General features: G+C 33.3%; 3 protein-coding genes across 3 annotated transcripts; 2 read left to right on the forward strand and 1 right to left on the reverse strand.

Annotated features, from left to right (window-relative positions):
* Positions 1-622: 622 nt before the first annotated feature.
* On the reverse strand, positions 623-1528 carry LOC140828002 (protein MIZU-KUSSEI 1-like). The gene has a single exon (XM_073190969.1). It carries the CDS (start codon positions 1508-1510, stop codon positions 704-706), a length of 807 nt encoding a protein of 268 aa, XP_073047070.1. The 5' UTR covers positions 1511-1528; the 3' UTR covers positions 623-703.
* A 3245-nt stretch (positions 1529-4773) lies between these two features.
* LOC140825323 (zeatin O-glucosyltransferase-like) lies at positions 4774-6403 on the forward strand. Its single transcript, XM_073187023.1, has one exon. It carries the CDS (start codon positions 4868-4870, stop codon positions 6236-6238), a length of 1371 nt encoding a protein of 456 aa, XP_073043124.1. The 5' UTR covers positions 4774-4867; the 3' UTR covers positions 6239-6403.
* A 4795-nt stretch (positions 6404-11198) lies between these two features.
* On the forward strand, positions 11199-12888 carry LOC140825324 (zeatin O-glucosyltransferase-like). The gene has a single exon (XM_073187025.1). The coding sequence runs from the start codon at positions 11299-11301 to the stop codon at positions 12685-12687; it is 1389 nt and encodes a 462-aa protein (XP_073043126.1). The 5' UTR covers positions 11199-11298; the 3' UTR covers positions 12688-12888.
* Positions 12889-13848: the final 960 nt, after the last annotated feature.

Below are 13848 nucleotides of genomic sequence, written 5' to 3' on the forward strand. Positions count from 1 at the left end.
AAAACCCTCCGGTGTCCGAGATGTATTCAGATTTGAGTGACACAATGGTCAAAATTGATCATTTTTTTTAGTAATATGCATGTAAAACCAGATTTTTACAACATATATATTTGTTGTATTTTTAGCATTAGTCATCGTTTTTAATATAAAATTTGTATTTAATGCTTACAATTTTAAATATTTTTAGTGAGCGCAGCACTGGATCTAGAGAGTGAGTCTCATGTGAGACCATCTCACGGATCATAATCTGTGAGACGGGTCAACCCTACCCATATTCACAATAAAAAGTAATACTCTTAGCATAAAAAGTGATATTTTTTCATGGGTGACTCAAATAAGAGACCCGTCTCACAAATAATACCCGTGAGACCGTCTCACACAAGTTTTTGCCGGATCTAGATGTACCAAATACAAGATCAAGCTTAACGTAGATTATTTTTTTCCCGTTAATCACGTGCCTGTGGGGTTTTTTCAGTGCATATTTTTCAGAAGATATATTTCTGTTGATTTTAAAACAATAAAAAAACAGTTCATGGCTCGATCGATAATTAAATGTTTTTAAAAAAAAACATTCAATTAATCGTATCCAATGACAAAACAACTTAGAAAGTCGAAATTAACCTAATATATATTTTTTTAAATTTTTATTACTAATTTATTTGTTTACAACATGATATTAGTAAAAAAAGAGAGAAAACGACGATTAAATTCTAAGCAAAAATATGCCAAGTTCTGGCCCTCCGTTTCCATCTGGATTCAGCATATAGAAAGCTTCGGAATCACGCGTCCCCACCACTCGCTCAAAGCGAGCCCTCATGTACAGCAGCTCCCCTTCCGACGCTCCGCCGCTCTTCAGCCCGTCCTCCACCAACGGAATCACCCCAGCCCCGACGGACACACTCCTCACTTTGCTAAGCACGTGCCAGTCAGACTGGCTGCACACCCTCGACACCGCGTACCCGCAGTTCCTCCCATTGCAGTACATCGTCCACACCGGCTCCGCCAGCAGCGTACGCCTCTTCTGCGGTGGCAACGCGTGGGTTTTCTCGCACTCCAGCGCGATTCGTACCACCCCGGAAGACATTTTCTTGACGAGGACCGAAGTCGAAACACCGAGCTCGAGCAGAAGAAAGGGTTCGGACGTGAGATCTGTCTGAACGGCGAAGCTGACGTTGCCGCGGCGGTTCCCGAAGAGCGTCCCGGTGACTTTCCGGCCAAGTGTGGGGGTGACGGAAGGGTAATGGGTCGGGAGACTTAGCCATCGGCAAGATGGAAGGATGGACGGAAACGATATGATGGAGCATAGTGATCTGAAGAAGGTTGTGATGGAGGCGGAGGAACGGCGGATGTGGCGATGGTAATCGTCATCGGAAGTTGAATCTAGGAGGTGGGTGGGTGGGATAATTTTCATTTCGGTGGTGCTTTTGCTGCTTCCGGTTCTTTGGAGAGTGAGAAATCTTTGCTCAAACTGTGCGAGGGTTGACATTTTTTCTTCATTGGTTGATTTCATTACACTTCTTATTTATATGCAAATCATTTCGCACCCTTATAGGTCACCCGTCACCAATCAGATTTTGAAAATCAAACCGTCTCTGTATATCTTTTTGAAAATAAAATTTTTTAAGATAAGACGACCTATTATATTAATACAGATTTAATATTAGATTTATTAATGCCACCTGTCGATATAATAGATTTGAATTGTGTATAGTCCATGAATAATTAATTGAGATATATTTTTCACAATTACACGATCCTTATGTTGTCTTCCGATCGATACACATAATACTAAATACAAACTGTGCCCGAATTAAAATACATGATACCCCCTAGCCCACTGATTACCACCACTGTTATTATTTTTCTTTCAAGCTTGAAAATGATATGTGCTGTAATTATTGCTAATTTTTTATTGTCATGATTTGCTTACAAGATAATATATATCGAGAACGAGACTGTGCTACATATCTATATTTATGTTCGGGTCGACCAAACTCATATCTATCATGAAGATTGTAATTTCAACTCATAAAATTGAACTTTAAGATTATCTCACACAAGTTTTTGTAATATATATACATGTGTGTAGAATATGTGTGTATGTAAAGTATATAATAAGATTGTGAGTCACTCGATCAGGTATTAACAGCACTACAAGTAGAAGTATAATTAGTCGTATTTGTTGTCTTTTTAAAAATAATTACTAGTATTTGTCCACTAGACACGTAGTTACAGAATTGCAACATCGTTCAACGATACCCACTTTCGAGATCGCGACTATCAAGGAGCACACAAAAAATAAATTTTGATGATATATTATTATATCCATTGGAAACGAAATACAACTTTTTTTAAAAAAAAAAATTATAGATATATTATTTAACAATTTTATTAGACATGGGTACCAAATGATTATATTGACTCATGGTGATCGATACCTTCAAAATTGTTAAAAATGAAACGGTCTCATAGTTCATGTAAGATTGGCTCGATGATTTAAGGTGAATACTATGCTACATTGGGTAAATTTTGAATTGGTGTACATATGATGACCCCATATGCTAATTAATGAACGTTGAATAAACTACGAGTGAAATTCGTCGAGTGAGACATGTACTTTTTCCTTGATTTAATGGATTTGCCATATAATGTATACAGTGATTTTCATCTCGTTTTATTAGTTGTCTTACGTCGATTGAATAAAATGTTTGGGACGTGTATATATGATATTGGACAATCCTAAGTCTTTGAGTTAGGTCCAAGTTTCAATCTTAACATGGTATCAGAGCCTATGTTCCATAGATATGTGTTGGACTGCCCACAGTTGGACTACCCGTTCTGCTCATAGTTGGATTATTTGTAAACTTCATGTTCTAGATGTCCATTCTTGAGAGTGAGAGGTTGTGTTAGTTGTCACACATCGGATGGATAAAATCCATAAGAATTATATACATGGTCTTGGAAAATATAATTATCCTTCCTTGAGCTAGCTTTTGAGATTGAATTATGTCTAAATTTCAATCTCTAACACCATTTAACGTGAAAAAAACCTAATTAATCAACCTGTCAATTGTACTCGAAATCTTTTAGGTTTATTTGGATGGATGAATGAATTTTAAGTTGTTTTTTTTTTTTTTTTTTGTTTTAGAGAAACGAGATCATGGTGTTTCTTTCCTGTTAATTAAATAAATAAATAAAATATAGATTTCAAATTCAATTCTCAAAATTATCCTTATATTTAATCTGTATTATTACTACTATAAATAATGAATGATTGGCATGATATACTGAATTAAAAAAGCAGAGGGCAGTCGACCTCCATGCATGCATGGGAACAATTGTCAACGAGAAATAGTGGCACATTAATATATATATATATATATATATATATATATATATATATATATATATATATATATATATAAAATATTAGTACGTGGACTATGGTCACTAGTGAGGTGTCCCCATTCATTTGGAATTGCATGTATAATAACCAGGGTCATTCAATCAATCTGCTTCTGACCGGGTCGGCCTAAAAACGTGGGCCGGATTATTTCATATCGTTGGCCCACTCAAGGTATAAGTGGGTGCAGTTTTTGCCTGGACTTGGACGTTTCCTTAGAGCTTGGGCCTCACATAATGCCATGCAAACAGTGGAGAACAAAATCAAATCAGATTTTCGAACTTCATTGTTAATGTTTTTTTTTAAAAAAAACTCCAAAATTCAAGAATTTCAAATAAAAATAATAAATTTATCACTTTTGTTTAAATGCTCTTGAATTCCATTAAAAAGAAAAAAGAAAAATTACTGGCCATCATTTAATTCTTTGAAACTATATGCAAAAGGCCGAAAAGTAGCGAGGCCTAATCTACTTTCCTAAAGACAAATCTTATTATTATTTTTTCTAAGAAAAAGACAATATTAATTAATGCTCCAAGCAAAAGAACAAATTTTCTCGTGGAAAAATGGGTCCTTGATCTTTAGCCTACGCTGACGATGACTCGAATATTTATTTATTTAATATTGTTATTATTATTATTATTATTATTATTATTATTATTATATTCTGATTCAGTAACATGTTCTATCTATGTAAACAACAGATTCACTCAAATAGTTTGATAGAAAAATATATGTTTTCTAATTACCATATTTTAATAACACAAAAATTTTGTAAGAGGATATCAATTACAGGAGACAATCTCTTATTTGGGTTCCACACACATATAATATTATTATTTTTATTTTTAAAATATTACTTATTATGAGAAAATTTGATTCATCTCACACGTATAAATATATGTGAGACCGTTTCACTGTATAATTACTATTTTAATAATTACTTGCAAAGGTGATATTAATATTTTGATTGAAATTTTCAAACTTCTGGTGGCGGCGACTAATTTTAAATAACGTCGTCTTTATTGACCGTTCTTAATTTGTGCAATATATTTTCGTTGTGACATTCAACCATTGGGTATAATTTTTTTTTTATTTAATAGATTAAATAGAACCAACATAAGATTTTAATATTTAGAAACGTTTAAAGAAAAATTCCATCTCAACCGTAAGATACGATCCATGGATTTAATAAATGGGACGACTTTATGGTATTTTTCTAGCTATTTAAAACACTGAATTCCCGTCTATATTGCTTCTAATAAAATGAAATATGTGAAAAAATATATATATATATATTTCAGTGACTTATTATTTCTTTTCTATTAATGATAACTTAGAATAATTTTTAATATATGGAAATAGTCGTATATGGACTAAAGTTGATTTTCCAAGGATATAAGGTTTACCAGTCATCCCCTCTTATCTGACAGAAAATATTTCGTGTTCGGACACGGAAAACTGAAAATGGCGGAAGAAGCAGCTCAAGTTTCAGTAGTAATGGTGCCTTTTCCAGCTCAAGGACATCTCAATCAGCTCATGCAACTCTCTTGCTTGTTGTTCAAATATGGGCTTCAGGTACACTACATCGGATCTTCCATCCACAATCGCCAGGCCAGAGTTCGTGTCAACGGATTAAATTCTCGCCATTTATCCAACATCCATTTTCATGACATTCCAATTCCAGGTTTTGAATCTCCTTCTCCAAATCCTGATTCTTCCAGCAAATTCCCTGTGCAGCTCCAACCAGCCTGGGACGCCTCGTTGAGCCAACGGCAACCTGTTTTCGAATTCCTGCGGGAAATCGCCAAGAAATCTAAGCGGGTTATAGTTATACACGACCCTCTAATGGCTCTAGTTGTCCAGGATGTTGTCTCCATACCGAATGCAGAATCCTATGTTTTCAACTGTATATCTGCCTTTAGCCAGGTAGCTTTTATCTGGGATGGAATGGGGAAAGAGTTTCCATTCGAGCTTTCAAAAGAATTACCTTCTTTAGAAGGATGTGTATCAGATGATATCATGAATTTTGCAGCTCTACAATCTGAGCCGATGAAATACAGAGCTGGAGGTATATTTAACACCTGTAGATTGATAGAAGAACCTTATTTGGACCTGTTAACGGGTAAAGAAATTACCGGTGATAGAAAAAGTTGGGCAATTGGACCAATAATCCCACCCATGTTACCTTCACGAGACAACCCACCGAAATGTTTAGAGTGGCTTGATCAACAGGAGCCAAATTCTGTCATCTATGTATCATTTGGGACCACAACTTCGCTTTCCGATGAAGAGATAAAAGAGTTGGCATCGGGATTAGAACAGAGCAAACAGAAGTTTATCTGGGTTCTAAGGGATGCAGATAAAGGAGACATATTTACTGGAGAAGTGAGGGGAGCAGTACTGCCAAAAGGGTTCGAAGAGAGGGTGGAAGGGGTTGGAATCGTGGTGCGGCATTGGGCACCCCAGCCGGAAATTCTCGCTCATCCGGCGACAGGTGGATTCATGAGTCATTGCGGGTGGAATTCGTGCATTGAAAGTGTTACAATGGGTGTGCCAATAGCGGCATGGCCAATGCATTCGGACCAACCAAGTAACGGTTTCCTCATAAGTGAGATATTGAAAGTGGGGATTGTTGTAAGGGAATGGGATCAACGGGGGGAAGTGGTGAAGGCTTCAACTATTGAGAATGTTGTGAGAAGATTGATGGCGTCAGAAGATGGGGAGGAGATTAGGAAGAGGGCCGAGGAATTGGGTGCTGCCATGCGACGGGCGACCGAGGAAGGAGGTGTTTCAAGACTCGAGCTTGACTCATTTGTTGCTCATATCACCAGATAGAGTCATTCTAGCCAACGAAGAAGTGTAGCTTACGTTTAGGAATGGAGGAGCGAAAGAGATAAAAATATAAATCACTTTTATCCCACACACTTACTTGTACTAGCAAGAAGCACGTGCATCGTACGTGAATATTAATTATTTAATAAAAATTAAAATTTGTTTTTTTTTTAAATTAATTTGAATCAATTTTTTGTTTATATTGTGTTGGTAGAATAAGATTCACAAAATACACATTTAGTAAAACACATTTTTCCTATTTTTAGTTTAGTATAAATAGTTCATTTTCTTCCTTTGGATACAATTTTGGAAGCTCATTTCTCGCTGTAAGCCGAACAATGAAACCTCTTCATTTTCTGAGAAAAGTTCTCATGAGTCTTAACATATTGGTTTAGTCTTTTGTCATATTAGACGAATAAATTAATTAAGAACTTATATATCTTACTTTCAAAAAAAATTTCAAATTAAAATTCAAGCAATTGATTTTATGTTATATAATAAATTATAATGAGCATAATATATAGAACGAAATGAACTGAAATAAATTTTGAAAATATATATCTAAGCACCACGTATAAGTTATAATAACCTAAAAATCAACCAAATTATGGATTTTATAAATACATAAATAATAATTTATATAAGTGAAGCACACTAAAGACAAATAATTATCAATTTAAAATATTTGTGAATAACTCATCAAAATATGATCAAACTAATTAAATAATAATATTGATAACAAAATATAAACTATAATATTTAATTTAAATATTATTTAACTTTATACAGAACTTTTTTATCTTTTGCTTTAAAATTATATATCATAGATAAATTAATTTTTATGTACATTAGTTAATAATTTTTTTTTAAAAGTATATAATTTATATTTTTCATTAAGCTATCAATTACAAATATATATATATATATATATATATATATATATATATATATATATATATATATATTTGTATGTAGTGATTGTATATTGTTGGGATCAAAAAAGAATTTAGATGAGGTGAATAAACTCTTTTAAAAATATATGCTATTAAAATTTGTCTTCAATCGTTTTTAGGCGATTGAAATATTTTCTCAAACGGTTAGAATATGAACCACGTGAAAAGTGTGGAAGACGATTCAATATTTCTAATGATATTTTCAACGGTTGAAATGTAAAAACTTGTGAAAAGGAAAGACACGTGAATTTTATGGATGTTCGGAGAAAAACGCTCATATTCCATTCTTCCTCTGTAGGAAGGATTCCACTAAAACACTTGTCTGATATATATTTATTTTAAAAAAAACTGCTATTAAAATATTTTAATTTTTTATTATAGCTAACTCTCTTAATTTTTCTATCAGATTCATATTTTATGATATTATTAGTATATTAACATTCATGATTATTGATATAAATTATATTAAATAATTTATTAAATTATTTACTTTCAATTCTTAGTTAAAAAATTATAAATATATTATTATTAAATTTCATACTATTATTTACTTATCATATTATTGTACTATTGCATATATAATTATTTTTTTCTTATATTTTCTTGTAATACTATGATTTATTACTTAATTAGAAACTACACTAAAATATAATTACAAAATTGCATTAAAATCATAAAATAACATGTAGAAAGAAAAATAAAAGAATAAAATATTTAAAGTTCGTAAAAAGACGAAATAGTAGAAAATTTACAATGAAAAATATTGTTATTCGTTTTATACTTTTATAAGTATAATAGTTAAATATATATTCTTTTAATTTTTTAATGATTTTTTAAAATAAAAAATATATCCTCTTAAAATTTTTTCTAAGAATTATGTAGCAAGAAAATGTTATTTCTATAATGTATTTTTATTATCAAATATCAATTCAATTTTTATGTAAAATTATTTTCAAAGTTTCTTATGTTGAAATTTTCTATTAAAAAATAAAAAAAAATACTATTATAATCTTCATGTATTTAATGATTGTGTAGAAAATTTTTCATGCAATTAATCTAACAACACACAATTTATGAGAATAGTAAAAAATTTACAATGAAAAAATTTGTTATTTTTTTATACTTTATAACTATGTTAAATATATATTCTTTTAATATTTTTAATATATTTTTTATTATCAAATATCTATTCAATTTTTATGTAATATTATTTTCAAAATTTATTATTTACAATTTTCTATTAAAGATTTTTTAAATTGCAAAATTATAATAACTGATTTTAGAATTGAAACTAAGAAAAGATTTAGTCTGATTTTGGTTCTACTGTTTTTGAGAACCATAGTCAGGTTTAGCTTTAAACATTTAATTTCTAAATATTAATCCATCTTAGTAGATATTTTAAATATCACCAAATTTTGGTGTAATGAATTTATAAATTTGTTGTATGTATAATCTTTTTTAAAAGTACTTCTAAAATCTTTAATTTTCTTACTATAGCCAAACTCTCCAAATTTTTCTAATAGCTTCATATTTTATGAAAATTAAAAGAATAATTACTACAATCAAAGTACTATTAAAATCTTTACTTTTCTTACTATAGTCAAACTCTCCGAAGAATTTTTCTAAGAGCTTCAATTCATATTTTATGAAAATTAAAAGAATAAAACATTTAAATATAGTATAAAGATCAATTATTTGATAAATTTAATATAGGAGTTACATTTTATTATTGAAATGATATAAATTACTACAATCAATGTATATTGTAATGACAATAGCATTTGTTACAATTTTACAAATATATCCTTACATGAATTTTTGAATTCATAATAATAAAGAAGACATTTGTGTCTTTTCACAATTGGAAAACAAATGAGTGATCCACATTTTTATAGGTATATAGATTAGTACGTAATTATACAGCCTAAATGTGATTAAACTGTAATGTAAAAATTGAGAATAGTGTTCAAAGTTCAATCCATCTAATAATGAAATCGAGTAAAAAAACACCGCCAATCCTCGTATCGGATATGCTTTATGTACTTTTTGGTTTAGATAATATTTCCATTAAATATCGTGGTTAAATTTGTTTTTTTAGTTTTTAGTTCATTAATTCTTCTTATTTTGTGTTTTGGTTCTCTAATTATTCAAATTTGAGTTTTTTAGGTCGTGTCTTTCTCCAAGGAAAACCCTGTTCTTCCCATGCATACTCGTACCGACCATGGGAGAGCCGCACCACGGGAAGAGCAGATCCATGGAATTAAGAGCCACATCATAGGAAGAGCAGAAGAGCTACAACATGGAAGAGCCGAGCCATGCCCTTCCTTTAACATGCCAATTCCATACCGGTTCTGACCCGAGCAGCCTCACCCATGATCCTAACAGGGCTCCAAGGTATGACCCTAGCCATCATACCTGCTCCTTCATAATCATAGGAAACCATGCCAAACCCGATCTCACATCGGGAAGCACTTCATCAATTAAAAACTTAAAAGAAATACTCGATTGAAAATAGTGATAGTTATTTGACTGCAATACTGTAATTGTAATGCACATGGGCTGTCACGATTGGACTTGTGCCCCTCACGGTTATCCCATTACACATTACTCATAGAACTTCTCCAGCCCAGGCACCGGAGCTTTTGACTTCTCAGGATTAGAACCCAAGGCCTCCTGGACTAATATAGATCTTGGTAGCAATCCTGGTACTAGTTGAGCTCAACTGGTACCAACACTTAGGAATCTAGATACTTAAGCATGTAGGTCCTGGGTTCAAGTGTTGGGGAAGGCGAAAGGAACCACTTTCCAGGAGTGGGATATTCTGTGAGTGACGGTGCATGGGCATGGGCCTGGACCATCATAACGACCCATGACCAGTAGTGGTGGGTGGGTATGGGCCGAGACCTTTGTTGGTTCAGCCTAATAGCCCATGATCGTTAAAAAAAAAGGCGCCTTTTTTTTTGTAATGCACATGGGCTGTTCCCGATTAGGTTAAGTCTCCTCACGGTTATCTCATTACCCATTACTCATAGAACCCAAGATCTCCTGAACTTATATAGATCTTGACAGCAATCTTGGTACTAGTTGAGCTACTAGATTTGAAAGGCCTATGTACAATTAATTACTGAATAATGACAGTCAATCTACTTAATTTCTTTACAATATAGCCAAAGTCGTCGAGGATGATGAACAAATTAAGCTAATTTTGGGATCGAGAAAAAGGCTAGCTAGAGGAGAATGGACTTAATTTTTTTGTTAAAGAAATCATCAAATTAGGCTTGTATATATGTGGCTCACCTTCAATTGAAATCAGTACCCAGTTTTTGCGGACTTCACGGGTAAGGTTTTTTGTTTTCCTAGCAGAGTATGACCTATCGTGCACGTGACCACAATGGTTGGCATCCAGTCCCAAAAAAATTTCTCTCTCGATTTTTTTTTCGATATTTTAATTTCACTTCAGAATAAATACTAAAATATATTTATTAGATATGTACAACAGAAACAAACAATAACGACTTAAAAAAGAGAGAGCAGACAAACAAGTATTGACAAAAACAATTATGATAATCGAAGTTTCCATTAACAAACTTTGGCAACCCATTTTCACAAATGTCCCATTTTAATTTTAATATATTATCTAAGAATTTAATATGAGAGGCAACTTTGTGGTATTTTTTTAGTCGAAACATAATATTTTTTTTAAAAAAATTCATTTTTATTTTTTAATGACGATGAAACTCGTAATTGCTATTTTTTGGTATGCATTTTATAAACTTTCATACTAATACAGTAATCTGCAAATCACGTTAATTGGATAAATCGGATGAATATTTTGCGACATACATTTACTCTAACAATTCGAATATTGGGAGGACAATTCTTGTCTATTTTACTTACACAACATGATACAACGTACAAAATAAAGAAATGATTATGGATGCATCCTAAAGGTAAAATAGATACGAATATATTTATTAATTAATAAATTAGACGGAAATTATTTATGTACCCGCACTGATTTTCCAAGGATATAAGCTCCCAATCATCCCAATCCCATATAGAAAATATTTATTTTTCGAAAATTAAAGTAACTTTCTCCTAACGTTGCAAATGGGAAGCTTGCTCAATCAAAGTGATGAAGCAGCTAAAGTTGCAGTAGTAATGGTGCCATTTCCAGCTCAGGGGCATCTCAATCAGCTCATGCAACTCTCTTGCTTGCTATCCAAATATGTGTTTCAAGTCCACTATATCGGATCTTCAATCCACAATCGCCAGGCCAGAGTTCGTGTCAATGGACTAAATCCCCAGGATATATCCAAGATCCATTTTCATGACGTCCCAATTCCGACTTTTGAATCTCCTTCTCCAGATCCTGATTCCTCCAGCAAATTCCCTGTGCAGCTCCAACCGGCCTGGGACGCCTCGTTGAGCCAGCGCCAACCGATTTTCGAATTCCTGCGAGAGCTTGCCTCGAAATCTAAGAGGGTTGTAGTGATACATGACCCTTTGATGGCTTTTGTAGTCCAGGATGTTGTCTCCATACCTAATGCAGAATCCTACGTTTTCAACTGTCTGTCTGCCTTTACTCAGGCAACCTATACCTTGGGAAGCATGGGGAAACAGTTACCGTTCGAGCTTCCAAAAGAAATTCCACCTTTTGAAAGGTGTGCATCAGAAGATATCCTGAATTTTTTAGCTCTACAAGCTGAGTCATTGCAGTATAGAGCTGGAGATATATACAACACCTCCAGATTGATAGCAGGGCCTTACTTGGACATTTTGGCGGATAGAGAGATTGCTGGTGATAGAAAGAGTTGGGCCATTGGACCAATAATCCAAACCAATTTTCCTTCACGCGACAGCCCACCGAAATGCTTACAGTGGCTTGATCAGCAGGAGCCAAATTCTGTCATCTATGTATCATTTGGGACTACAACTTCTCTTTCCGATGAAGAGATAAAAGAGGTGGCGTTGGGTCTAGAACAAAGCAGACAGAAGTTTATCTGGGTTCTAAGAGATGCGGATAAGGGAGACATTTTTGCCGGAGAAGTGAGGCAAGCAAAATTGCCAAAAGGGTTCGAAGAGAGGGTGGAAGGGGTTGGCATTGTTGTGCGAGATTGGGCGCCACAGCCAGAAATTCTTGCTCATCAGGCAACAGGTGGATTCTTGAGCCATTGCGGATGGAATTCGTTTCTTGAAAGTGTCACAACGGGTGTGCCAATAGCAGCATGGCCAATGCATTCAGACCAACCAAGAAATGCTTTCCTTATAACTGAGATACTGAAAGTGGGGATTGTTGTGAGGGAATGGGATCCAAGTGGAGAAGTGGTGAAGGCTTCGACTATTGCGAATGTTGTGAAGACGTTGATGGCATCTGAAGATGGGGAAGAGATAAGGAAGAGGGCTGAGAAGTTAGGTGCTGCCTTGCGTCAGTCGATCGAGGAAGGTGGCGTTTCTCAACTCGAGCTCGATTCGTTCATTGCTCATATCAGCATGTAAAGTATTCGTAGCCAGCGAACGGTCGTCGGGTGTTGCGTTTTGGAGTTGTATTATCCAATATGCAATCTACTGTGGGTTGGCATTTGTGACTTTGTGCGGAAAATGTTAAGAGTGGTTTGTTCTTGCGCTTGGTTTTTTGTTTTGCAAGAATTGTGTTCGTATTGATAAAAATTCTAGCAAATAAAAGTTTTTATCTGGGCATTTAAATTTTCCGAATTCATAATTTTGACCAAAAAATACTGTTAAATGCATCATATTTAAATATGTTGAACAAAGATAATGCAGAAGCAGGAGCGAACCAATTCACGGGCTAGATTGGTGTCCGGAGTGACTAAAAAACAAACAAACAAACAAAAACGTCAAAACATGAGGCAACATGCATAGTTTCTTTTACAAAGAAAGAACAGTGACGCACATCGAATAAATCATCAAACTAAAATAATAACATGTAAAATATGTCAACCAAGTAAACAACATGCAAATTTATTTATATACATGTAGACGTAATCATGGAAAAAGAAATATAAGAATGCAGTAGAAATAAGAGAGAATCTCATATATTATTGTTTATGTTACATCCAAAAGTTACAGAGTTATCTATCAAATTGTTTTAGTTTAAAACTATGAAATATTATTGTTGCCGTCAATTTTTTGTTGCGGAATTAATTTTCGACACATTGCTTTCAAATGTTGAGTTTCTGTTCTTACATCATATTCATGACGTCTGGATGCTGCCGTTGAGTGACGCGTAGATAATATGCAAGTACCGACCTTTTTCTGACATATGGCCTCAACTGCTCGATTGATTATACCTCTATGTCACAAAAAAAAACGTGAATATTAGCTAAAAATACCAATTTAACCATTAAAATGCACATAATAACTATCAATTAAATAAAAAAAAAGATCAAAATTAATATGAACTTATTAATCGATGTCACGAGTTGGAGCTTGAACACGATGTCATAAACTCATAATACTCTAAAAACTTGAATATGTCATCGTCAAAATCAATATACTAAAACATAAAAATTGATAAATTTTAAATTTTCGTGGATTCTATATGTTCAGTTGAAATTCAAATATTATTTTTGTGCACGATTGAAACATTTACTAAAATTTTACAGAAGACTAATTATTTGTTTTACATTGTGATTTTAC

The sequence above is a fragment of the Primulina eburnea genome, chromosome 3, assembly GCF_022965805.1.
Source record: "Primulina eburnea isolate SZY01 chromosome 3, ASM2296580v1, whole genome shotgun sequence".
Classification (NCBI taxonomy): Eukaryota; Viridiplantae; Streptophyta; class Magnoliopsida; order Lamiales; family Gesneriaceae; genus Primulina; species Primulina eburnea.